Source organism: Esox lucius, chromosome 11 (genome assembly GCF_011004845.1).
Source record: "Esox lucius isolate fEsoLuc1 chromosome 11, fEsoLuc1.pri, whole genome shotgun sequence".
NCBI lineage: Eukaryota > Metazoa > Chordata > Actinopteri > Esociformes > Esocidae > Esox > Esox lucius.
In genome coordinates, this window is record NC_047579.1 from 38978049 (window position 1) to 39002610 (window position 24562).

The following is a 24562-nucleotide window of genomic DNA, read 5'->3' on the forward strand; positions in this document are numbered from 1 at the left end:
CAAAAGAAATCGAGACTCATCAGACCAGGCAACATTCTTCCAGTCTTCAACTGTCCAATTTTGGTGAGCTCGTGCAAATTGTAGCCTCTTTTTCCTATTTGTAGTGGAGATGAGTGGTACCCGGTGGGGTCTTCTGCTGTTGTAGCCCATCCGCCTCAAGGTTGTGCGTGTTGTGGCTTCACAAAAACTTTGCTGCATACCTTGGTTGTAACGAGTGGTTATTTCAGTCAAAGTTGCTCTTCTATCAGCTTGAATCAGTCGGCCCATTCTCCTCTGACCTCTAGCATCAACAAGGCATTTTCGCCCACAGGACTGCCGCATACTGGATGGTTTTCCCTTTTCACACCATTCTTTGTAAACCCTAGAAATGGTTGTGCATGAAAATCCCAGTAACTGAGCAGATTGTGAAATACTCAGACTGGCCCGTCTGGCACCAACAACCATGCCACGCTCAAAATTGCTTAAATCACCTTTCTTTCCCATTCTGACATTCAGTTTGGAGTTCAGGAGATTGTCTTGACCAGGACCACACCCCTAAATGCATTGAAGCAACTGCCATGTGATTGGTTGATTAGATAATTGCATTAATGAGAAATTGAACAGGTGTTCCTAATAATCCTTTAGGTGAGTGTAGATAGTAATACGGACAATAATGTCAAATAACTTTTTGCTCTACTTGACACTTTTGATCTGACTCCACATGTGAAAGAGCGTACACATACTCAAGGCCACATTCTAGATCTGGATCTCTAAAGGTCTCGATATTTCTTCTGTCATGGTTAAAGACTTGGCCCTGTCTGATCATTTCTGTGTCTGTTTGAATCACTTATCACCCTGAATGTTCCAGTAAACACTGTTTCTGTTAAGAAAAGGTACATTAGTGAGAGTACCAATGCTCAGTTTATGGAAGCCATAGCTTTCTCTCCATCAATAAGTGGTGACTCAGTTGATGTACTCCTGGATCATTTTAATGCCAAAATATTGAATGTCACCATGGAGAACCACTTTGATGGTAAGGGCCCTGAAAAGAGAATGTAGGAAAGCAGAACGTAAGATGAAAAAAATTATAAGTATTAGACGGACCATCAGAACTACACAGTCTAACAAGGACACTGTACCGCCATTACAACCACCAAGACATAATTTGGTTGTTATGTCGCAATTTAATACAATTGATCTAATATCCATAGAGGAAACAGTTCAACATCTTAATGCTTCCACATGTTGTCTCGACACATTGCCATCAGACTTAAAAAAAAAAATTACTCTATAACAATGGACCTACAGCAAATAGCTCTCTGCAATCAGGCATTTTCCCAACATCTCTAAAAACTGCTGCCATTAAGCCTTAAAAAAGAGAACACTGGATGCATCTATAATGAACAACTATAGACCTGTATCAAATCTCCCTTTTATAGTCAAGATCATTGAGAAGGTTGTCTTCAATCCTCAATTTTGTGACCTCAAGCGGTCTCTTAGACAAATTTCAGTCAGGCTTCTGACCTCACCACAGTACTGAAATGGCTCTGATTCAAGTTTTAAATGATATATGGCTGAATAATGATTCTGATTAAATAACAATTCTGGTTCTATTAGATCTCAGCGCAGCATTTTACACTGTAGATCAAAGAACACATATAGATAGGCTGGAAAATTGGGTAGGGCTCTTGATTGGTTCAGATCTTATCTAGATGGCCGGAGTTACTTTGTCACCATCGGTAGTCATGAATCTGATAGGGTGGCTATTACAAGCGGAGTTCCACAGGGATCAGTTCCTCGGACCGCTTATGTTCAATCTCAATATGCAACCTCTGGGCCAAATTCCACAGAACAACAACATTAACTACCACAGCTATGCCAATGATACTCAAATATATATGGCTCTCAAACCATATTACAACATTTCAATAGACTCTCTGTGTCACTGTATAGAGCACATAAATACCTGGATGAACCAAAATTGTCTACAATTAAACCAAGATAAAACTGAGATTAACAAAAATAAAAGAACAAGTACTAGTAAAGAGCTGGATTCTCAGGCACCCTTAAAACCAGTGATCAAGTGCATAATCTTGGTATTCTGACTCAGACCTCACATTTAAAGTGGTCACCAAAACAGCATTCTATCATCTAAAAAATATAGCCAGAATCAAAGGTTTGGTGTCCCATAAAGACCAAGAGAAGCTCATCCATGCTTTTCTCTCTAGTAGGGTTGACTACTGTAATGGGCTCCTAACTGGACTCCCCAAAAATACTGTCAAACAGCTGCAGCTCATTCAGAATGCTGCTGCTAGAATGTTAACCAGGACCAAGAGAACAGATCACATCACTCCGGTTCTTAAATCATTGCATTGGCTTCAAGTCAGTTACAGAATAGATTTTAAGATGGTTCTTTTAGTTTATAAATCTCTGAATGGTTTACACAAATACATTTCTGATATGTTTGAGGAATATAAACCGAGCAGGGCTCTTAGATCCATGAAAACAGGTCAGCTAGTACAGCCCAGAGTCCAAACTAAACATGGAGAAGCTGCGTTTAGCAGTTATGCTGTACACAACTGAAATAAACTACCAGAAGATCTTAGACGTGCCCCAAACCTATCAATTTTTAAATCCAGGTTAAAAACACGTATCTTTTCACGTGCCTATTACTGACCACTTCAACTTAACCAAACTGTTTAGCCTTATAGCTTCCTATGTTTTTATCTTGTTTTTATTATTTTTATATTTTCTTATTCTATTTTTTATTATGATGTTGTTTTTATGTTATTGTATTTTTATATTTTTTCTTTGTAAAGCACATTGAATTGCTTCAATGTATGTATTGTGCAATATAAATAAACTTGCTTGCTTGCTAAACACCAGCCATAGCACTTACAGGATTAAAAAGTTACATTTACAAAACTACTTGAATCATTGTGTATAATTACAGTTTTTCTCAATTTGTAAAACACAATACTTAACACAATTCACAAAACCACACACCCAAACTGCAAAATATCTCATATATCCTGCAAAAAGAAGCACTGCAACCAAAACTACATGTAGCATTATCAAAATCAAACTTTTGCACGAAATGGCACACACTTCATTCATACTACCAGATTTTTGTCTAACCAACTAGACAATGTTGGGCATAATAAAAACCACTCTTATCTTTAGTATGCTTTGCCATAATGCTAAAATAGTCCACTTGTAAAAATGCACAGAAATGTTTGCAGATATACACACACAGACACACACACACACACACACACACACACATGCTTGTAATGAATGGGTAAAGGCAGAGAGAGGCTGGTTCCAGTTGCGGAGCAAGCGGTTTATCTAGGAGACGAACTCCAGGTAGGGCAAGGCAAAGGATAGTCGTAAAGGCAAGGGTCAAAACCACGAGAGGCGAACAAATGCAAAATCACAAGGCTAGAGACCAAGTCGAGTAGTAAAGCAGGCGATGGTCAAAACATGTGAATCGATACAGGAACAGCACTAGGCGAAAGCGAAAACAGAAGGCTCAGTAATGAATGACAGAATGACAAACAATACCTAATTTGCTCAATCAGCTTATTTCTCCAACCTGATTGAGGCGAACAAAAACAATCAAAAATTTCTCATCGATACAGATGCAAAGTTAACAAAAAAGCAACGCTCAACAAGTGAAGTGGGTCTGTACTTTAGTTGTAATGGATACATGAACTACTTTGATGAAAAGATCATCACCATTAGAAAACAAATAACTGACTCCTTAAATAGTCCTGAGAATGTCCTGAACCTCCCTGACCAGGTGTCAATGGGGACACTTGAATTTTTTGATACCGTATCGCTCGACACATTCACAGAATTTGTAATGAGTTCTAAACCAACAAATGATCAGCTAGTCCCGATTCCAACCAAATTACTTAAGGAGCTATTTCCTGTGCTAGGTCAGCCAATGTTGAACATAATAAATTGCTCCCTTTCCTCCGGATGCGTACCAAACTCATTAAAAATTGCGAAAATTAAGCCTCTTCTAAAGAAATCGTATCTGGATCCCAACATATTAAACAATTATAGGCCAATATTGAACCTCCAATTCCTCTCAAAAATCTTCCAAAAATGTGTTTCCTAACAACTGAATGCCTTTTCTGAAGACAAATAACATTTATGAAATGTTGTCCAGTTTCAGACCCCACCATAGTACTGAGACTACACTCGTGAAGGTAACAAATTACCTTCTAATTGCCTCAGACAAAGGTTCCGCATCCGTCCTGTTGCTTCTGGACCTTAGTGCTGCTTTTGACACTATTGATCACTCCCTTCTCTTAGAGAGACTGGAAACCCATATTGGGCTACGTGGACATGTTCTTGCCTGGTTTAAATCTTATTTATCTGAAAGATATCAGTTTGTTAGTGTGGATGGCATATCCTCTGACAAGTCAAAGGTATGTTTTGGTGTTCCTCAAGGCTCGGTTCTGGGCCAGTTATTGTTCTCACTATATATGCTGCCTCTGGGTGATGTAATCTGGAATCACAATGTCAACTTTCACTCTTATGCTGAAACCTTGTGAAGACAGAAAACGTTTGACCTCTGTCATTGCCAACAAAAGGTATATAACAAAGTTTTGAGCTTAACTTTTGTTATTGACCAAATACTTATTTTACCAAGGAATTTACCAATAAATTCATTGAAAATCCTACAATGTGATTTTCTGGATTTTTTCCACTTATTTTGTCTCTCATAGTTGGAAATGTACCTATGAGGAAAATTACAGGTGTCTCTCATCTTTTTGAGTGGGAGAACTTGCACAATTGGTTGCTGACTAAATGCTTTTTTGCCCAACTGTATATATTTCAAAATTAGCTACTTTAGAAGCATGCGTTTCAGATATTAGGAAGTGGATGACAGAACATTTCTTGCTTTTAAACTCAAGAAAAACAGAAATGCTCATTTTAGGACCCAATAAACAAAGAGCTTTGTTAGCAGATCTCACTGTGAACCTCGATGGCTGCATGGTCGTATCCCAAAAAACTGTAAGAAGCCTCAGCGTTACCCTTGACCCTGACCTCACCTTTGAAGAACATATAAAATATGTCTCAAGAGTTGCATATTTTCATCTTCGAAACATTGCATAAATCTGAAACTTTCTATCAAAAACTGATGCAGAAAAACGAATCCACGCTTTTGTTACTTCTAGACTAGATTACTGCAATGCTCTACTTTCTGGTTACCCTTCAGTTAGTGCTGCACACGGCTGCTAGAATCCTAACTAGAACCCAAAAATGTTAACACATTACTCCTGTACTAGGCTCTTTACTCTGGCTGCCTGTTATGTTTAGGGCTGATTTTAAGGTTTTATTATTAACCTATAAATCAATACATGGACTTGCTCCTACTTACCTCACTGAAATGACCCACCCCTACATACCTACACGTAACCTACGATCGCAAGATGCAGGCTTTTTAATTGTACCTAAAATCTCTAAACAAACAGCCGGAGGCAGGGCCTTCTCTCATAGAGCTCCACTACTGTGGAAGGATTTGCCAATTAAAGCAGAAATGCAAACTCAGTGCAAACTTTCAAGTGTCTACTAAAGACTAATCTCTACAGCATGGTCTATGATTAGGTGTAGCCTGGCCCGGGGGCGTGAAGGTGACCAGAAAGGCTTGATACTGTCCACCCTTGCTGTCTTGCCAGGTGGGCTCTCATCGCCACTGGGATGCCCTCCCTCCAATGCCTCTCGGGGGGCAGAGTCACTGGCTTGTTGTTGTCTCTCTGTTGCGCACTTGTGCAATTGGGCTGTACTCTGCTGGCAATATCTTCTGGTCTTTGTTAGGTTGAACCCAGCCTTATCTATAAAGATGAACTCATGTGGGATTGCACGAGCATCCATTTCCAGTACTTCCTGAAAACAAAGAACAGAAATTTGTCAATATGGTGTCCACTACACTGGGAAACAACATTGCGTGTAGTGTACTGCAGTCAATATTGTACTTACATCCACATATGATTGTCTGACCACTATGTTTCTTTGAGAGTTTCTCTCAAACGACACCTTATAAAGTTCATTCAGATTTGGTTTCGCTTGAGAATGCGAGCCAATGTGGAAAGACTGACTCGTTGAATGATGTTGAATATGGTGTTGTCTTGGATGATGTGGCTTTGAATTTCTCATAATCGGATTTCATTATTTTTCAAAACCAAGTTTACAATGGCAGAGTCCTGTACCCGGGTGAACATTCGGCCCCTTCCGCCACCATGGTTGCGTCTCTCAGTCCTTTAGGAAAAACAAAAAAACAAAAATATAGGGCTTGGACAGTGCAGCCTAAAGATATTTCCCCCTCAGTAGAGTAAACTGTACAGGAAACTTCTACAGTTAGTGTATGACATCATAGTGTATGACATCATAGTGTATGACATTCATAAAGTAAACAGGTGTTACCCAACTGATACACTATGACATGGGGTGTACTACATAGTGTGAAAGAAATGTTAGTTACATACCTGTACTGCAGTCTAAATGTCCGGATGACACAGGCGACAGTAAAACGACTCAAGTTGGGCTGCACTCTCTGTCCAGCCTGTCACATTGTCAGCCCATGGTTGATGACATAATCAACTAAGGTTGCTCTGATTTCATTTGAAAGTTGTTGTTTTCTTTGGCCATGAACTCCTCTACCACCTCTACCCCTACCTCTCACTCTTCCTCCCCACTCATTCTCACCCTCCCTCTTCCTCTTCCTCTCTCTGCAACGTCATCCATTGTTGTGGTAAAAAAAAAAGTTGTTCCCTTGTGGTCTTTTCATAGTGCTTACTTCCTGATTGAAGTGGTAACAAATTAACCTTTGAAGTGTTTGGCCAAGTAGCACATGTATTGGCCAATTAGCTCAGGTAGTGTCATTTTGAATGGCAATGTTTTGAAATGGCAAACGTGACTTTATGTCAGATTGTTGTGTCTTGTGCAGAGAACCATGTTCAGTGCATTTAAAAAGTGCCATTTTGAATTGCAAAATGTGTGTAAAGCAGAAAATCTGTTTAGAATTTTGGAGACTTGAGAAGAGGTTTTGCTCTCTGTGTGTCAATTTAAATAATTGTGCTGTGCATGTCATTCTATTGTGTTAGCAATTGGGAAAAACTGTACAAATAACTTTACATTATATGTTGTCTTCAAATGACACACACACCATCAAATGAATGGACATTTCTAAACCAATTGAACACTGATATGCTGAATGGCAAACACCACTATGATAATCTTATGCGTAGGCCATTTGCATTTTTAGTCTTACAATACAGTGTACGTGCAGTAGCCTGTTGTAAACTCTTATGTTTTCATACTCAAATATAAAACACCCAAGTACAAGAATAGAATGTTTCTGAAATACAGCATACATCTCAACAAACACAATTGGATTTGAAAAGTTATAGAAAAAAGAAAATAAGCCTTCATATTTTGTATAGAAAAAGATAAATAGGCTGCATCCTGCATTTAACATCCATTGTTGTCAGGAGAGCTCACCTTTGGCCTTTGTTAAAGCTAAGATTGCTAATTGAACAGCAACAAGTGTTCATCCAAATGACAATTCAATGGTGTGATTGGTGGTTTGAGTTTAGCATTTTGAATGACAGTATTTTCTATATGAACACAAGAGATTTTATGAATGAAGATTGAGCCAAATGTAGAGAATTGTGGGGAATGTTCTTCAAGAAATCTGGCTTGGAACAGCAAAATTTGTGAAAAGCGGGAAATGTGTTTGTATTTGTGCATAATTGGTGTATGATAAGGTACATGTGTTTCAGGTTTTGGTAATTGTTTCTCAAGTTCCAGTGTTAGTGTGTAAGCAATTGAGAAAAACTGTAAATGCCTGTGATTCGAAACATAAACACCTAACATTTAAATACTAGAATCAGGAATATGCCACAAAGCACACCAATTTGCAGCTCATCAATTGCCAAATACCTGGTAGGCCAAGAAAGACCTCTACAGGCAGGAATCATTGACACATTCTTTTCACAATGAATTAGAAAAGAACAAAATAGTTTGACAGGTTAGGAGCCCTCCTCAGTGGGTAGGACTGTAGATTGCCCCCACTGTAATATGCAGATAACTCCACCAGCAGAATTACAGAGATGCAACTAGTTAGCTTGAGCAGCACGTTGGCCAACTGAGATACAGGACATGAAAGATTGTGGAAAGTCTGGTACCAAAGGGGTGGAAAGAGGTAAGTGTGGTTTGATCATTTCAGTTAGGATGCAGTGGTTGAGTGATTTACAGTTTTTCCCAATCGATTTGACACATTTATCCAAACTCAGGGAACTGTTCTCAAAACAGTTAACACAGCAAACTAAACACACTCTTATAGTGGCGAAACAGGTGAACATTCACTGCATAATGAAGCACTGCATTTTATTCTAGTAATGCATTTATTTAAAATAAGTACTAACATCATAACTACAAGTGTGTTCTCTGTTGGGTTGATCATATCCAGGAAAAAGAAACAAGGCACACCTAGTTCAGCCGGCCCGCAATAGAAAATGTTGCTATTTCAAGATTCGAAACCGGGTCGCCCACACAAAAGGCTGTGTCATTAACCACTACACCACGTAGTTGTACCTCTGCTCGGTGACTGTATAGTTTCTTGTCTCTATCCTGAACAAATCCTATTTTGCCACTGGCCGTTTTTATGGTTAGTTGGCAATTCGTGAATGACATTTATACAGTTAAACTGACTAACGTTTCGGTCGGTCAGTCGCTCGCACACTCACACACTCATTCAGATACATTCATTCTTCTTAGCCGGCTCCACTTATGTGGTCCGGCAAAATAATATCTTTATGTTTACAGTAAAAGTGCAATAATTGGCTTGCACATACTTGAACAAATAGGAATCGCAACTCCTTCACTCTAACAGTGTTCCTCTCAAAGGGCACTTTGTATACCTGCTTAATTCGGATTGCATTTCTCCCAAGAACATGCTCAATTGTGGAGAGACTGCATTGTTGAATATTGTGGAATAGTTGATTGTCCTGTATTATTCTTTGTAGAATTTCTTTGAGGCAGAGGGTGTTGTTATGGACTCCAATGTCAACAATGGCATGCTCTTGTTAAATTTAAAATAGACTTGTTCATCCACCTGAATGTTTTCAAACTTCAATTCTGAACTTCAATTCTTCAGCATTATCAATAGAAAACTAGAACTACATAAGAAAAAAGCCTACATAGACTCTCACTGTAGAAGTAGAATGGTAAAGTTACCGCTTTTCCTACTGTAATATGCGGATAATTGAAGCCTTCTAGATCTGTTAATATTGGGCTGAACCCGCTGCCCAGCTTCTCTCAAGGAGAGACCATGATTTATGACAAGGTCAATAAGGGTTTCTTTAGAAACATCTCTGTACCCTATCCTTCTACCTCTCTTTCCTTCTCTCACACTTTGTCCTCACTCTTTGTCCTCCCCTTCCTCTCTGCTCGCCTTGCTTCTTCTCCTACATCTTCAGCTCGTCTTGCTTCTTCTCCTACATCTTCAGCTCGTCTTGCTTCTTCTCCTACATCTTCTGCTCGTCTTGCTTCTTCTCTTACATCTTCTGCTCGTCTTGCTTCTCCTACATCTTCAGCTCGTCTTGCTTCTTCTCCTACATCTTCAGCTCGTCTTGCTTCTTCTCCTACATCTTCAGCTCGTCTTGCTTCTCCTACATCTTCTGCTCGTTTTGCTTCTCCTACATCTTCTGCTCGTCTTGCTTCTCCTACATCTTCAGCTCGTCTTGCTCCTTCTCCTACATCTTCAGCTCGTCTTGCTTCTTCTCTTACATCTTCAGCTCGTCTTGCTTCTTCTCCTACATCTTCAACTCGTCTTGCAGAATCTCCTCTTCCTATATCTTCTACTCCTCTCCCGTCATCTGTTTCTACATCTTCAACTGATCCTCTTCTTCTTCCTCTTCCCCATTCACCTCCTTTCACTCTTACACCTCTTCCCTTTTCCCTTCTCATTCTAATTCCTCTTTTCTGGTTGTTGTAATAGAACTGTGTAAACAATTGGGGAAACTTGCATTTCTTGTGTTGTGTGTAGTATTAACTCATCAGATATCAGTTTGGGGCTGATTGAAAGTTTTGGTTGGCTGTATGAAATACAGAATTTTGTGCCCAGTGTTATGAGAAACATATGCACATGATTTGTAATTTCTATTAAAAGGAACATTTACAATCTGTTTAGGACAATTACAAAGTGTTCAGATCATCGTGTTAACTGTTTTGAGAGCTGTTACCCGAGTTTGGATAAATGTGTCGAATCAGTTGGGAAAAACTGTAAAAACAATACATAGGACTACACAATACCGATTTCTTGCAGATATGATGCTGTTAATTACCTTGGTCAAATTTAAGGCCTGACTGAACCGCTTAGGAAAAAGTATGAGACCTACCACTGTTTATTGATCAGGCATTCAAATATTTAACACAGGAAAATGTAGGATTGGGAGTCTCTAAGAATGTTTAGCTTGTCAACCCCTTTGATAAGCGGAATGTCTCTTTCCAATCCTACTGGATTACAGATGTTTGTGAAGAGAGGTTTAACAAGCAGCTGATAGAGACTGAGGTAATAGAGGCCTCGGAAAAAGGGGCCCAGCTGATTTTTAAGGGTCCAGATTAATTTTCTTTGCACCTCATTTACCAAAATTGGTTGAAATGAGAAACTGGGTCTCTGGGGAGACACTTTGAAAGCATTTAATGACATCTGCACCTCATCCACTCAACCCATTGGGTCACTGGTTGCTCTCAGACCCCATTTGTCTATACATTGTGTATCTACTGGACTATGTTGCACTCAGTGGAATAATTCTGTATTACAGCATTGCAAACATTAAAAGACTATTTTATTTCCATAGTTATCCTTCCACCACCTAGAATTTCCCTCACTGCTCCAAATGGTTTGATGGTCTGGGGATCTAAGCAGTCAGAGGTTACCAGGGGCCACATCTTCTCCATCACCTGCTCCATTCAGCTACAGTATCCCGGGGGCCTCTTCTATCTGGACTTCTCTGGGACCAACAGGACTGAGACTAAGCCAGCAGTCAACCACTCTGCCTCCTTTCACTTCCCTGTTGCAGAGTATAAACATGAGGGGAACTACAGCTGTAGCTATGAAGTCAACGTTACCACCCGAACCTTTCATTCTACTAGATCAGAGTTACTGACAGTCAGCATTCAAGGTAAAAGTGGAATGTTTTTCAAGGGGCATTATTACATTATCATACTTATGATTTGTGTGTAAAGACTTGATAGATGCTAGGTAGGCTGATATCACTCAGGGCTTGTTTACAATAAGATACATTTTCTGAGGAATGTCAAAGAAACTTGACACAGTAGCTTATTCTGTTAACCTGCATGTATTGATAGCTCGAGATGCCACCTTCGAAGGTAGCGTGTGCCACATTTTCGATTTCCTATGCCGTATGCATGCATATCACTAGATTTTACCTTGACTGACGTGCATTATCCTGGTGGAAATGATTATGCTAACTAAGACTTGTAGCATTTTATGGTCCCTCTCGTAATGTACGGAAGTGGAAAAGGTTGAGACAGCGACTGAAACCAGGTCTTTAAATGTACAGATCTGTAATGTTTGTTTCTGTAGCCTCTCCAGCCCTCGTTACTGTTTCTGGCACAGCAGTTGGGATTCTTCTCCTACTGATACTGGTGGCCGTTTCCTGTGTGGTCTGGAGGAAGAGGATGAACAGACCTCCACCCATGACCATGTCCCAAAGACAATGTAAATGTTGATGGTGATTGCAAGGTTGACCGTAGGGTTTCAAGTTTCCTTGAATAGGAAAGGACTAATGCTATGTGCACACTATCCACTCGCTCAATCTCTGCAAATCTCTGTTTTTTGCATGTACATAACCTCCATCTATTTGTTACTCTGCCGATTTTGCAGGTTTTCCTACCTACAGGTCTGTACATTTTGTCATAGGTACACTCCAACTGTGAGAGACGGAATCTAAAACAAAAATCCAGAAAATCACATTGTATGATTTTTAAATAATTAATTTGCATTTTTTTGCATGACATAAGTACTTGATCACCTAGCAACCAGTAAGAATTCCGGCTCTCACAGACCTATTTGTTTTTCTTTAAGAAGCCCTCCTGTTCTCCACTCATTACCTGCATTAACTGCATCTGTTTGAACTCATTACCTGTATAAAAGACACCTGTCCACACACTCAATCAAACAGACTCCAACCTCTCCACAATGGCCAAGACCAGAGAGCTGTGTAAGGACATCAGGGATAGAATTGTAGACCTGCACAAGGCTGGGATGGGCTACAGGACAATAGGCAAGCAGGTTGGTGAGAAGGAAACAACTGTTGACGCAATTATTAGAAAATGGAAGAAGTTCAAGATGACAGTCAGTCTCCCTCGGTCTGGGGCTCCATGCAAGATCTCACCTTGTGGGGTATCAATGATCATGAGGAAAGTGAGGGATCAGCCCAGAACTACGCGGCAGGACCTGGTCAATGACCTGAAGAGAGCTGGGACCACAGTCTCAAAGAAAACCATTAGTAACACACTACGCCGTCATGGATTAAAATCCTGCAGGAGCACGCAAGGTCCCCCTGCTCAAGCCAGAGCATGTGCAGCCCTGTCTGAAGTTTGCCAATGACCATCTGGATGATCCTGAGGAGGAATGGGAGAAGTTCATGTGGTCTGATGAGACAAAAATAGAGCTTTTTGGTCTAAACTCAGCTTGCCGTGTTTGGAGGAAGAAGAAGGATGAGTACAACCCCAAGGACACCATCCCAACTGTGAAGCATGGAGGTGGGAACATCATTCTTTGGGGATGCTTTTCTGCAAAGGGGACAGGACGACTGCACCGTATTGAGGGGAGGATGGATGGGGCCATGTATCGCGAGATCTTGGCCAACAACCTCCTTCCCTCAGTAAGAGCATTGAAGATGGGTCGTGGCTGGGTCTTCCAGCATGACAACGACCCGAAACACACAGCCAGGGCAACTAAGGAGTGACTCCGTAAGAAGCATCTCAAGGTCCTGGAGTGGCCTAGCCAGTCGCCAGACCTGAACCCAATAGAAAATCTTTGGTGGGAGCTGAAAGTCCGTATTGCCCAGCGACAGCCCGAAATCTGAAGGATCTGGAGAAGGTCTGTATGGAGGAGTGTGCCAAAATCCCTGCTGCAGTGTGTGCAAACCTGGTCAAGAACTACAGGAAACGTATGATCTCTGTAATTGCAAACAAAGGTTTCTGTACCAAATATTAAGTTCTGCTTTTCTGATGTATCAAATACTTATCACATGCAATAAAATGCAAATGAATTACTTAAAAATCATACATTGTGATTTTCTGGATTTTTGTTTTAGATTCCGTCACTCACAGTACCTATGATAAAAATTACAGACTTTGTAAGTGGGAAAACCTGCAAAATCGGCAGTGTATCAAATACTTGTTCTCCCCACTGTACCTGATTTAAAACCGCTTTTCAGGGATAGTGGGAAATGCAGAAAACATATTGAAAAAGCCTACTTGAAAAGGTACACATGTAAGCAACAAACTAATAATAATTGTTCTTATTACCCACATGGAAAGAACCTATATGAGGATATATGCGCATATATGTAACCTATATGCAGTCTATATGCACATATATGCTGCATATATACAGCATATATGCACATATATGATAATATATATGCTGCATATATGCGTGTATATGCCACATATAGGCAAAATTGAGGTGCATATATGTGCATATACAGGCCATATAGGTCTCCTGTATTGCTTCTTTATATCCACATATAAGCCCTATATGTACATACAAGATACGTCTCCTAGCTCATGGCAAGATCTGGTCATTTTGTAGCTCATATCTCACTTTGGAAACTGTCATACATGATGCCTAGCTCATATTTTCTATTATCAAGGCAATAACTAAGAAATAACTAAAAAAAATTATGCAAGAACTTATGTATGTGCGAACACGTGAAATGGGTATCACATCTAATTGGCATGTTATGGAATTTAACTATGGCACTTAAGTGAGAGGAGATGGAAAGCTATGATGTCTACACGTTTTCCTGAAACATTTACCAGGTCAATTCTTTCTTGTATGAAAATAGTGGAAAAGAAGGAAATGTATAACAAAATGGTTTGTGTTTTTTTTATTTTTGTCAATCAAGCCTTTTTTCAAGTCACTTCCAGATTCACATTACAGCTCATACACATCCACACATTCACCGTTACATCCACCAAATGCAATGTTTTCTGTATTGTCTTAATGCATTTTCCAGAATATGGCTGAAAGGTCATTATAGTCTGAATGTAGCAAAAAAACTAACAAAAGAAAAGTACATAGAACATACATTCAGGTAATCATCATCATCCCACATCTATCTGAGCATTTCACTGTGGTTAATGAATTTGAAGACAATGTCAACATTTCTGTTCACAGTTTTAACAAACAGACACTTTTCTTTTATCTGAGATGCTTTTATAGCAACTAAAGGCCCCAGACATTTCCCTACAGGGATGAAATAACAAGGATTCTTAAATTGACCGCAGATGTCCTGTTTCACTTTTTGGTAGTACTTCCCCACTGCATAACATGTCTCCCCCTGCCCCAGATCACAGACAATGAATGTCTTCACAGAGAAAATACTTTCCTCTCGATCAGAAAGAATGACAGTGTACGAGTTTCTCCGAAAAGTACGCGAGTAGTTTTGTGAATGAACTATTTCAAGATTAACCACTACTCTGCAAAAATACTTCACAGTGACTCTATTTTCAAGGTTGCTGATGCTGTTCAAGGCCAGAAAATCATCATTTCTGATCATACAAATTTTAGGCCTACCCAGAGATGTAACACCATGACAGCGACTTACTTCCTGCACCATTTTTTTCTCAACTGAAAAAGACTCTAAGAGAGCTAAGTAATCATCAGAAGCTGCCACCATGGTTTTTTGGGAAAATGATGGAAATGCAACCTGTAGCCAAACTGTTTTCATTATCTGCAGAGAAACTCCCTGGCTGCTCTTTATCATATCTAAAATGATCCCATTGTATGACTCAAACACAAATGCAGACTGTGCCCAGAGGGGACCCCAGTTCCTCACAGTATTGGGCAGATGAAGGCACAAATGTACATTGAAAGTGACATTATTGATCCCATAAAGGGTCTCCATTTCCTGAACAAACTCTGTTAGCAACCCCTCAGATTCTGATATGTGCAGTGGTGATATATTCTCACCGAGTAGAAGAGAAACCCCCTTTACCAACTTAAACCAGTGCTTCAGATATTTTTCAGGTAAGACCCCTTTCAATGTTGGTATGCTGTAATAAAACAACCACATGTTCCACTCGTGTGCCTTCCAGAACTTTTTCTCTTTCACTGAGCGGGGGACACGGGAAACATTACAGGGGGGTTTAATAGAAGTTAAAATGTCATCAATCTGTTCTGTTGAGTGTCCGATATACCATGGCGATTGGTTGTTTTCAGAATGAAACCACAGCGTGGTGATGCTTCTTGCTACACCCAGCAGCACACTGTGCATATAATCTGGAACACAGCCATCAATGATATTAAAATCAGGTAGACAAGACAAAATACTAGGCCCTTTCACTCCCTTAGTGGGGTTTCCAGCAAGAGCCTCTTCCACCAGATCATCAGTCTGGGAGGGATTCCTCAACTCTGCTTTTTCATAGGGATAAGCCCTTACACGCCCCCTGCGTTTTAGCACACTTGTTCCTTTCTGCATACAAAAAGAACACCCAAACTCACCATTAAACTGTTTAAAGTTCTGAATCAGTGGCCGAGCAACTGAATCTGCCACCATGGTAGTAAGCAGTACTTTACTTGTGACAATTTCCCCACTTTCACTTTCCCATATAAGACCATTAGAGTACAACTCTATGCATTCATCGACAAATGGTTTCATGTAAGTGTTCATATTTGGTTTGTTTTGACCAAACCACAGGCCACAAAGCATAACATGTTTTGCACGTAGCTGTATTGGCAGTTCATTAATAGTACACAAAATTGGCCACAAACTTTTTGTGTTTGATTTGTGCACTGGCACTCCATCACAGTTGAAAGTCAGTGATATGCTGTCTGGTGATGCAAGGGGTGATCGTTTTTTGTATAAATGTCCATCATATATATCTTTGATGGAGGCATCCTTCTTCTCAAAGCGGTGTTTCAGGTGTTTCCCTAATTGGTGGTCCTCAAGCAGTTTTTTAATTTGGTATTTTAGTGGCAAGTACAAAAAACACTGGTCTTTTTGTGCATGCGCTTTTGATGTGTCCTGGTCACAGACTGGGCACTTGACATTAAAGGGACCTTCCTGCATGCTTACCTTGCAACTCTTGCACACATAATGTACTTCTAATATGTCTTTCACTGAATCAAATGCTTTGTAGAAAAGGTACTTTGAGCCACTAACCAATTCCCCACCAGGACCAGCAATAAAGTTGATAAGATGCATGATGTCCTCCAAGGCTCTATTTGTTAATCCATGTTTGAGTTTTAATGCCAGCAGCAGGAGTTCCACCTGTTCTTTTGTTGGTTTCTGGTCTAAAGTTGGACTTGTGGGGTCTTCTAGATGTTCCTCTACTGGCTCCCCAGGTGAAGAGCTAGGGCCAGGTATGGGTTGGTTCATCTGTGAATTTAAAACATTGGATTAGCAATCCCAAATTTGCACAGACTCATACAAATGTACCATTTCATGTGGTTGGTAACCACTTGCATTTGAAGGCTCAAGTGTCTTTGTTTATTTTTTTTAACAGTCTTCTCCAAATTAATTTTATGCCCCCTTTTGTCCACATGTATATTTTTCTGACACTTTAAGCAACATCAGGAAGAATTGGGTTGTGGAATTATCTATGATGATTTACATTAACTAGTGTGCATGCACATGCACGAACAAAACAAAAAACACCTAACTTTAATATTTTTGCCATTTTTAGCCACTTACTGTGTCATCAGAAGCAGTAGACACCGGGTCATCTTGATTGTCCTCTTGGGTGAGATACCTAAAATAAAAATAAAAATCATTCAGCAAGAAATATGTAGGTTTTTTTATTTGGTATTTAATTTGGTGTGCGTGTTTTCTACTTACTGAGTTGTAGAAGAAGAGGCCACAGCTTCTTCATCATCACCCATATCTTCAGAAATGTCCCTAACAAAAATGTTGTGGTAATGTTAAAACACTTCATGCATCACTCAATATAATAGGATTGATATGACTGATTGATTAAGTCCAAGCAGGTAAATTCCATTCATGAGGTGAAACCTTTAAGACTGTAGATTCAAAACACACAAAGTGAAATATTTTCCTGGCTAGAGTTCCAACTTGAACAGTTTTCTTTATTTATTTACTTTGGACATGGAAAGGTACAGTGGACATGGAAAGATACATTTTACCTTTATACAAACATACTTAACATACATTAAGGGGAATTATGCCACATGCGTTTACATGGTATAGGAAATTATCTGTAGCTGGTAGCTTTGTTAGCTGGCTAATTTAGCTAGCTAGCTTCTAGTATGTTTTGTTACAAGACTTACTTTCGTTTACGTCTTCTCTTTGTTCTTTCTGGAACGGGTGCTTCGTCGTCAACGAGGTACCTTTTGTAACGTACTGGATCCATATCTATTGCTTTTCTTTAATTGCGTCTAAATTGCATTTCTCCACTCTGCTGCCACCGATCAGCCGCTACAGCGTCGCGTAGTTGATGACGTCATCCGCATGCGGCCCAGCACACTATCTTTCGCGCCGAAAGATAACGGCTGGGCGTAAAAATTGCGATATCAGCGTTGGAGATCCGCTATGTCCTACTTGAATGGACTGAGGGTGAGGATAGAGGGGCCCATAGTATTTTGGCTCTCGACTGTGTCCGGAATTTTTCAGTAAAAAAATTTCTTGAAAGGACTGAAAAAAACGAGAAGCTGGTGGAATGGCGAAAAGGCCGCCAACCCTGGCCGGTGCACCGAGCAAGAATTATTGACGTGGCAAGTATGTTACATGCTAACTTTATCTGACGTTATGTAGTTACATACCACATTTAATGTTTTTTCTCGCTCTTAAAGAAGTCTAAAATGGATCTTGCTAGGTCCCTGGTTAGCAATAGCTTCGCTTTCTGGCTCATGTTAGCTACATAATTTGCTAATGTAAGCGAAGTCCAATTGGGACTAATGTTAGATTTGGTAACGTTAAGCATGATTAGACAAACGTTTGCAGTTCATGATAACATTTTAATTTTATTGCACCAGAATTTGAAAAAACTCTCCAAATTAAACTGCGTGGGATCGAGATGGAGAAAGAAGTCACACAGCAAACAAAACGTCCTCACATCCCAAACTCAAAGTACCGTGATCAGGGGCAGACTGAGAAGGCTTCAAAGAAAAGGGTAACTGACTGCACCAATTGGTGCTTTACTTAAACGATCTCCCCCTCTCTCTCTTGTTTCTTAATGTGTAGGCATGTGTGTAGGTTTGTAATTGTGTCATCTATGATGATTTCATGTGCTTTGTTGACAAGATGTATGTGCAAGGTGGTGTAACGTAAGTTAATAAGAGTTGGGCTAAAAGTCAGTCTGTTTCTCTCTGTCAAGGTTGACAATAAAAAGAGATGTCCTTCTAAATACAACCACGAGGAGGAGGAGGAGAAGGAGGAGGAGGAGGATGAGGCGCGTCATGACAGGCCTTCAAAGAACAAGGTACACTACCAGTCTGCATCCAGTGTGTGTTGTTACATTGCAATACAGTAAAGATAAGTAAGACTTTTATAATAAAGTGCATTACCAGTAGCTGTAACAAGGTATGACACCGGCACAGTAGGCAACTTTGTCCTCTCTCTTTCTCTCTCCCTCCCAGCGGGCCAGCGAAGAGGAGGAGCGTATTGGGGATGAAGAGGACATAGTACCACCCTCTAAGAAAAAGGTAGCCTAAATGATGACATCCATTGTGTGGTGTATTACATACATACATTACATGACATACAAGATGAGGAAGTTTCATGTTTTAAGTAAGGAATAACCACCAGGAGGCCGGACAACCAGTTACATATAGCCAAGTGGAGGGACTTCTGCCCTAGACTTCTTGCCACCTTCCTCTTACACCTCTCGTGACATCCTCCCAGCCAATCAGAATCAACCATTTACAAAATAAGTTATATAACAATTAGCTGTTGTTCTTCTCTCTGTCTCTTTCTCGTAGACAGCTGCTGAATTTAGAAAACACCTGGATGAACAGATGTGGGAGAGAAGGAAACTTGACCAAATGCAAAGAAATTTGCAGGAGTTGAGAAATGAAGTCCATTCTCTTAAAAATGAAAATGCACGTCTGAAAGACATTATCATCAATCGTAAGTATTCCTAATTTTTATATTTATTAGCAAGGTTTTTTCTGGAGATGGATATTGCGGTGGCAGAGAAGTGTAAACTTAGAAATGTTATGGGCTGAAACACGTGTTTGGCAAAATATGTTGTTAGCTGGTGAGGTAGTGTGTGTGCTCATATAGCCGTTGATAAGATTCAAATTAGATTTATATTTATTTGTCTCTTTCTGGAGGAATTTGTAGAGGGTTAACAAAAGTCATGGCCTAGAGAACATACAGTTCATGAGAATAAATGATGCTTTTCTGTCTTCAACGGCTCAAGAAGGCAATCGGCTCCAGAAAAAAACCCTGGGGAATTAGAATTTGGGAGAAATTGGAGAAAGAAAATTGCGTTCACAACCAGGTTTCCTATGCAGAGCCTTATCAATGGGCTTTGGAGGGTTTTAGCTTGAGTTCACACCTGCAGGAAATGTCTTTCGAAGAGTAAGGGCACTGAGTTGCTGGGTGCTATTTTGATCTAGTGATTGTAATTATAGTTTTTTCTTTATATAACCTCTTTCTAGAAACCCCTCAAATGAAAAGTGACATCGCCATTATTGCTCAAAAGGTAAGTTCCTCTGATTTTCATTGCTTTTTAAAATTGTTTCTCAAGCAGAACTGGAGAGACTTGTGATGTTGGGCTGATTGATAGTGTTAATTTTTTATGTATTTACACTTTAATTTATTTAAGAGAATAACTATATTTTTCTTCTATGAAGAAGACTGGAAGGACTCCTGTGGAGGATCTAGATTCCTCCTTCTCGACTTTTGGAGAAATGCAACCGGTGAGTAACACCCTTGCATTTTTATTTATTTATTTATTTTAATTGTTACTCAAACAGAGCTATATGGATTTTTATTATGTTTGGCTGATTACTTTTGCATGTAACTTTAATTTATTGGCATGTTTAATGTTTTTCAAGCCCCCCCTGTAAATAAGAATCTATAGTGGCTTGCTTGGATGAATAGAAATTGTTGAGTTTGACTATGTTTCTTTCTTCTCTAAGACTCCAGAGAGGAGACAGAGCCCAGAGGACACCGAGCCCTTTAAAGAGAGTCCCATGGTGACTGAGCGCTTTCGAGAGACACCACAGGTGTGTGTAACCCTTTTATACCTCAGATTTTACTTAAGGCTCCAACTGAGCTATAGGGATTTTTATGTTGGGATAGTTAGTGGTAATATGTAATTTACTTGCCCCATATTTATAAAATTGTTGAAGAGTTTAACAATGTTTTTCTTCTCTAACAAGACTGCAGCAACAGCTGAGACCTCAGCGAAAACACAGGTGAATAACATATTATGTAGTAAGGATGGGTATAAACTGTGTGCTTTGTAGGAGCCAATTAGTGTTATAAGTGACAATCATCCTCTCCTCCTGCCCCCCTTCACTCCTCTCCACCCACTGTCTTTTCTCCTTCCCTACTCTCCATCCAACCTCCTCCTTTCCCCCCACCCTGTCCTCCTCCTTCTCTCCTTTAATAACGTTTTGGGCAGTGATTAATTTGTTTCATTTCTTTATCATTCATCTGCATTTATACATATCATTAATCTGCATTTATACATAAAAACCTATTAACTATTGGGAAGCTAAGCATAAGAATCAATATGAAACATGAAAAAGTTTCTAAAAATTGCCAATAAATGTATATTGTGATGTGAAATTATTTTTCAGATGGAAGTTATAAAGGGCTCTGGGGTGTTTTGCCAGGCTGAAGCGTGGAAAGCAGCCCGCCTTGCCCCCTCTGCTACTGCCATGGTGCGGAATCTCCTGCTGGGCACCTTTGATTTGGAGACTTTGCTGAAAAGCAACCTGAATGGTACAAAACAACATGTTCCTAATCTCTTCTGTCCTTGAAAAAAAAAACAGTCATATTCTGTGGAATAAATTATGTGTGTGCGGGCATACCATCGCTTTTTTACTTGGCATTTTTGTATTTCCTTGCACCTCAAGAAAACATGATGTGTATATAAAAAAACTCTTGCTTTCTCCACCTTCATTTTACACCCCTTTCATAATAATTTTGAAATATTACTTTAAGGTGGGAAGCCAACCAGAGGGGATGGGGAGCAGCTGGTCGCACTTGACCAAATTAAAAAGGCAGCCATTATTGGTGAGTAAATGCATAATGCATTGAGAAGGGAAAACCAAACTTTTAAGACTTTATAAGTTCACCACTTTAACCATAGCCTACTTGTATCAATATTTATTAGGCATCAATGGAGACTGCATAAAGTAGGGCACCAATTATTGTTACTGTATCTGCTTGGCACCTTTAATACTAATTCATCGCTTTCTGACTTCTTGATCCTACCTTTCCTCTTCTAAAGCCACATTGCTGGGGTATTGCGCTGTAAGGTGTGTAGTCCTCTATTTTGTAGAACATATAGTGTTGCAAATAACCTCATGGCATATTGTTGTCGTCTGAAGTGTTCTTAAATAATCATATTCACCCCTCCTTCACCTTAATCCCCTCTGTCCTGTGTTTGTGCCTTATTTTGTCTATACCGGTTATTGATTTGCTTGATTTTATTGCTTGATCTTATTGCTCTTCGAGTAAACCTAGCATGGCAGCTCGCGGGTGGAATGTGTGTGTGAATGGGTCAATGGGAGGACATTGTAATGTATTTTGGGGGTGCAGGAAAATGCTATAAAAGTGCAGCCCATTGACAACTAGATATGTTTACATGTGCAAAGTTTCTTACATCAGATAAAAAATTTGAGGGATTAGAATATCTGAATCTGTTTACATGGAAACAAATAATCTAATCATGACGTGCATAAACATGCACCAAGCCTTATTCAGAATAATAGCATTTTGACATCCGCAGAGCGGTCTTAATTTCCCTAAAACAACTGCAGAAGTTGTACTTCACCTGTGTTTTAAGCTAAACAAAAAACTCGGGAGTGGCAACATTTTTCCTATCCATGAATTTTCTCTGCTTTGGATGCACATGATTGACTGTGTGACTGTTAACAATGCAGTTCCCATGACGGACGTGTGCATATGAAAGAACAATGCCCCCCCCCAAAAAGGGGGGGTGATGTTTCAAATCAGAATTTCTTTCAGATTTAGCAGAATCCAATCAGAATCTTCCAATTGACGTGTTTACATGACACATTTTTTATTATGGTCAGCCCTTTATCCAAAATATGTCTCCAGTCGCAGCTGTACTGTAAGCACTTTGGGTTCCTGATGAAGCACTATATTATTATTATACTGTCTAATTATTTTTGTCTTCTCTAGATGCTACATTGAAGAAGTGGCCGGCAGCCAGCCGAGGGCAGATAGGCACATCTATCAATTCAAAGCTCACGGAGCTGAGAAGATCAACAAGATAAATAGTTTTTTTTTTCTATTCAGTTTTTTGTCTTGTTTTTGTTCTTGTTCTATTTGATTGTTCTTAAGTAAATAAATAAATGTACATTTCTACATTTTGGGCTTTTATTTATGTTGCATAGTAGCTATGGATTTTAATAATTTTACTAATATATAGGTAAACATATAGGTGCATATATACATGCATATTTGCACCCATATATACTTGCATATATGTACCTATATAGGTACATGTATGCACGTATATATGTACCCATATATGTACACATATGTGCATATATGGGTACATATATACGTGCATATATGTACCTATATAGGTACATATAAGCCCGTATATATGTACACATATGTGCATATATGTGTACATATATGCACACATATATACGTGGATATATGTACCTATATAGGTACATATATGTACCCATATATGTACATATATGTGTATATATGTACATATAATATAGGAAAACGGCCAATTTTATATATGTCACATATATTAAAAACATATATCAAAACCTATATTTAAACATATATGTTTATATAGGTTATTTCCATGTGGGTACATGAAAACCCTGTAGGTGGAAATTGTGAAGATGAAAAGGACTACATCAACATGGAAACCATTGACAACCAAAGATATGACGACCTGGAGACAAGATACTGTGCAGGACGGTACGTGAACAGGGATACACGTAATACAACTAAAATTACATGGAGGAATTACATCAGTTGTGAAAGGGTAACGTGTGTCAAAGTCCTGAAATGAGCTTGATACAAGTAACTCAAATGTAGAAATGTTTTTTTTTCATTAAGACACACATTCACCCTGACAGCATAACACAGCTACAGGAAACGTGACAGTAACTCAAACATTTGTGTTCATCCTCAGGACCGCTCCAGGAGCCACAACCAGAGTTGGAAATAATGAAGATAGATCAAAGGCTACAGAGACCATATATGAAATTCCAGATTCATTCACAGAGATGGCCATTGCTGATGAAAGTGGGAATGACTATGAAGAAGATGAAAACATTTATGAAAATTTGGGCTGAGCTCTTTTTTATAATATTTTTTACCATTATTTAACCTGGTAAGCCAATTGACAACCAATTCTTATTTACAAACTGTCCAAAGCCATAACAACTGCAAGAAAATCCTTAATAGCATATGAATATAAAAAATAAACAATCAATTAAAGTTAAAAACAACAAAAATATAATAATATACGTTTTCACATCAATAAAAGTGGGTATGGTGCTGTTCACTGTAGTTAACAATTTGAGTTTGAATGAGCAGTGACAGGTATCTACGGGAGTGCAGATTTCTGTTGGGTTGGCTGATATTTGGGAACAAACTGAGGTAAGGCAGGGATTTGCTTAAGAAGGACTTGTAGATGCACTTGGTGGGACATTTTGTTTTATCTTAAATGTAAGTGTACTAGCATTTTGACATAGAAAATGCATTTCTGCATTACATGGTTTAAAAACTGTTAATTTTGTGTGATTTGTTAAATTGGGTTACCTTTTATCAATGAATAGGTTTGGAATTTGGAGTTCCACCAAATATTTAAAAATTACTATCACATATCACATTGACTAAGATATTTGGCAAATATATATATATACACACTCACCTAAAGGCTTATTAGGAACACCATACTAATACTGTGTTTGACCCCCTTTCGCCTTCAGAACTGCCTTAATTCTAAGTGGCATTCAACAAGGTGCTGAAAGCATTCTTTAGAAATGTTGGCCCATATTGATAGGATAGCCTCTTGCAGTTGATGGAGATTTGTGGGATGCACATCCAGGGCACGAAGCTCCCGTTCCACCACATCCCAAAGATGCTCTATTGGATTGAGATCTGGTGAC

At 39.3% G+C, this 24562-nt stretch overlaps 2 protein-coding genes and 1 long non-coding RNA gene across 5 annotated transcripts; 2 read left to right on the forward strand and 1 right to left on the reverse strand.

Moving 5' to 3' along the window:
- The first annotated feature begins 10903 nt into the window (after positions 1 to 10903).
- Positions 10904 to 24344, forward strand: LOC114840169. Its single transcript, XM_029123017.1, has 4 exons — positions 10904 to 11180; positions 11606 to 11740; positions 23270 to 23363; positions 23581 to 24344. The coding sequence occupies exons 1-4, from the start codon at positions 10904 to 10906 to the stop codon at positions 23741 to 23743; spliced, it is 669 nt and encodes a 222-aa protein (XP_028978850.1). The 3' UTR covers positions 23744 to 24344.
- LOC114840380 lies at positions 16934 to 17639 on the reverse strand. The gene is made up of 3 exons (XR_003782564.2): positions 17543 to 17639; positions 17094 to 17153; positions 16934 to 17007 (listed from the first exon to the last, which is right to left on the reverse strand). It is a non-coding gene; the product is annotated as an uncharacterized LOC114840380 (long non-coding RNA).
- On the forward strand, positions 17896 to 22764 carry LOC114840366 (cancer-related regulator of actin dynamics homolog). 3 transcript variants are annotated; one of them, XM_034295111.1, is made up of 13 exons: positions 17896 to 17990; positions 18248 to 18384; positions 18589 to 18693; positions 18851 to 18916; positions 19193 to 19340; positions 19877 to 19920; positions 20072 to 20137; positions 20360 to 20446; positions 20603 to 20638; positions 21026 to 21170; positions 21393 to 21464; positions 21682 to 21709; positions 22599 to 22764. In XM_034295111.1, the coding sequence occupies exons 2-13, from the start codon at positions 18289 to 18291 to the stop codon at positions 22747 to 22749; spliced, it is 1044 nt and encodes a 347-aa protein (XP_034151002.1). In that variant the 5' UTR covers positions 17896 to 17990; positions 18248 to 18288; the 3' UTR covers positions 22750 to 22764. The 3 variants fall into 3 exon arrangements, with proteins under 3 accessions (XP_034151002.1, XP_034151003.1, XP_034151004.1); XM_034295112.1 differs by having other exon boundaries at positions 20075 to 20137; XM_034295113.1 differs by lacking the exon at positions 21682 to 21709 and having other exon boundaries at positions 22599 to 22713.
- Positions 24345 to 24562: the final 218 nt, after the last annotated feature.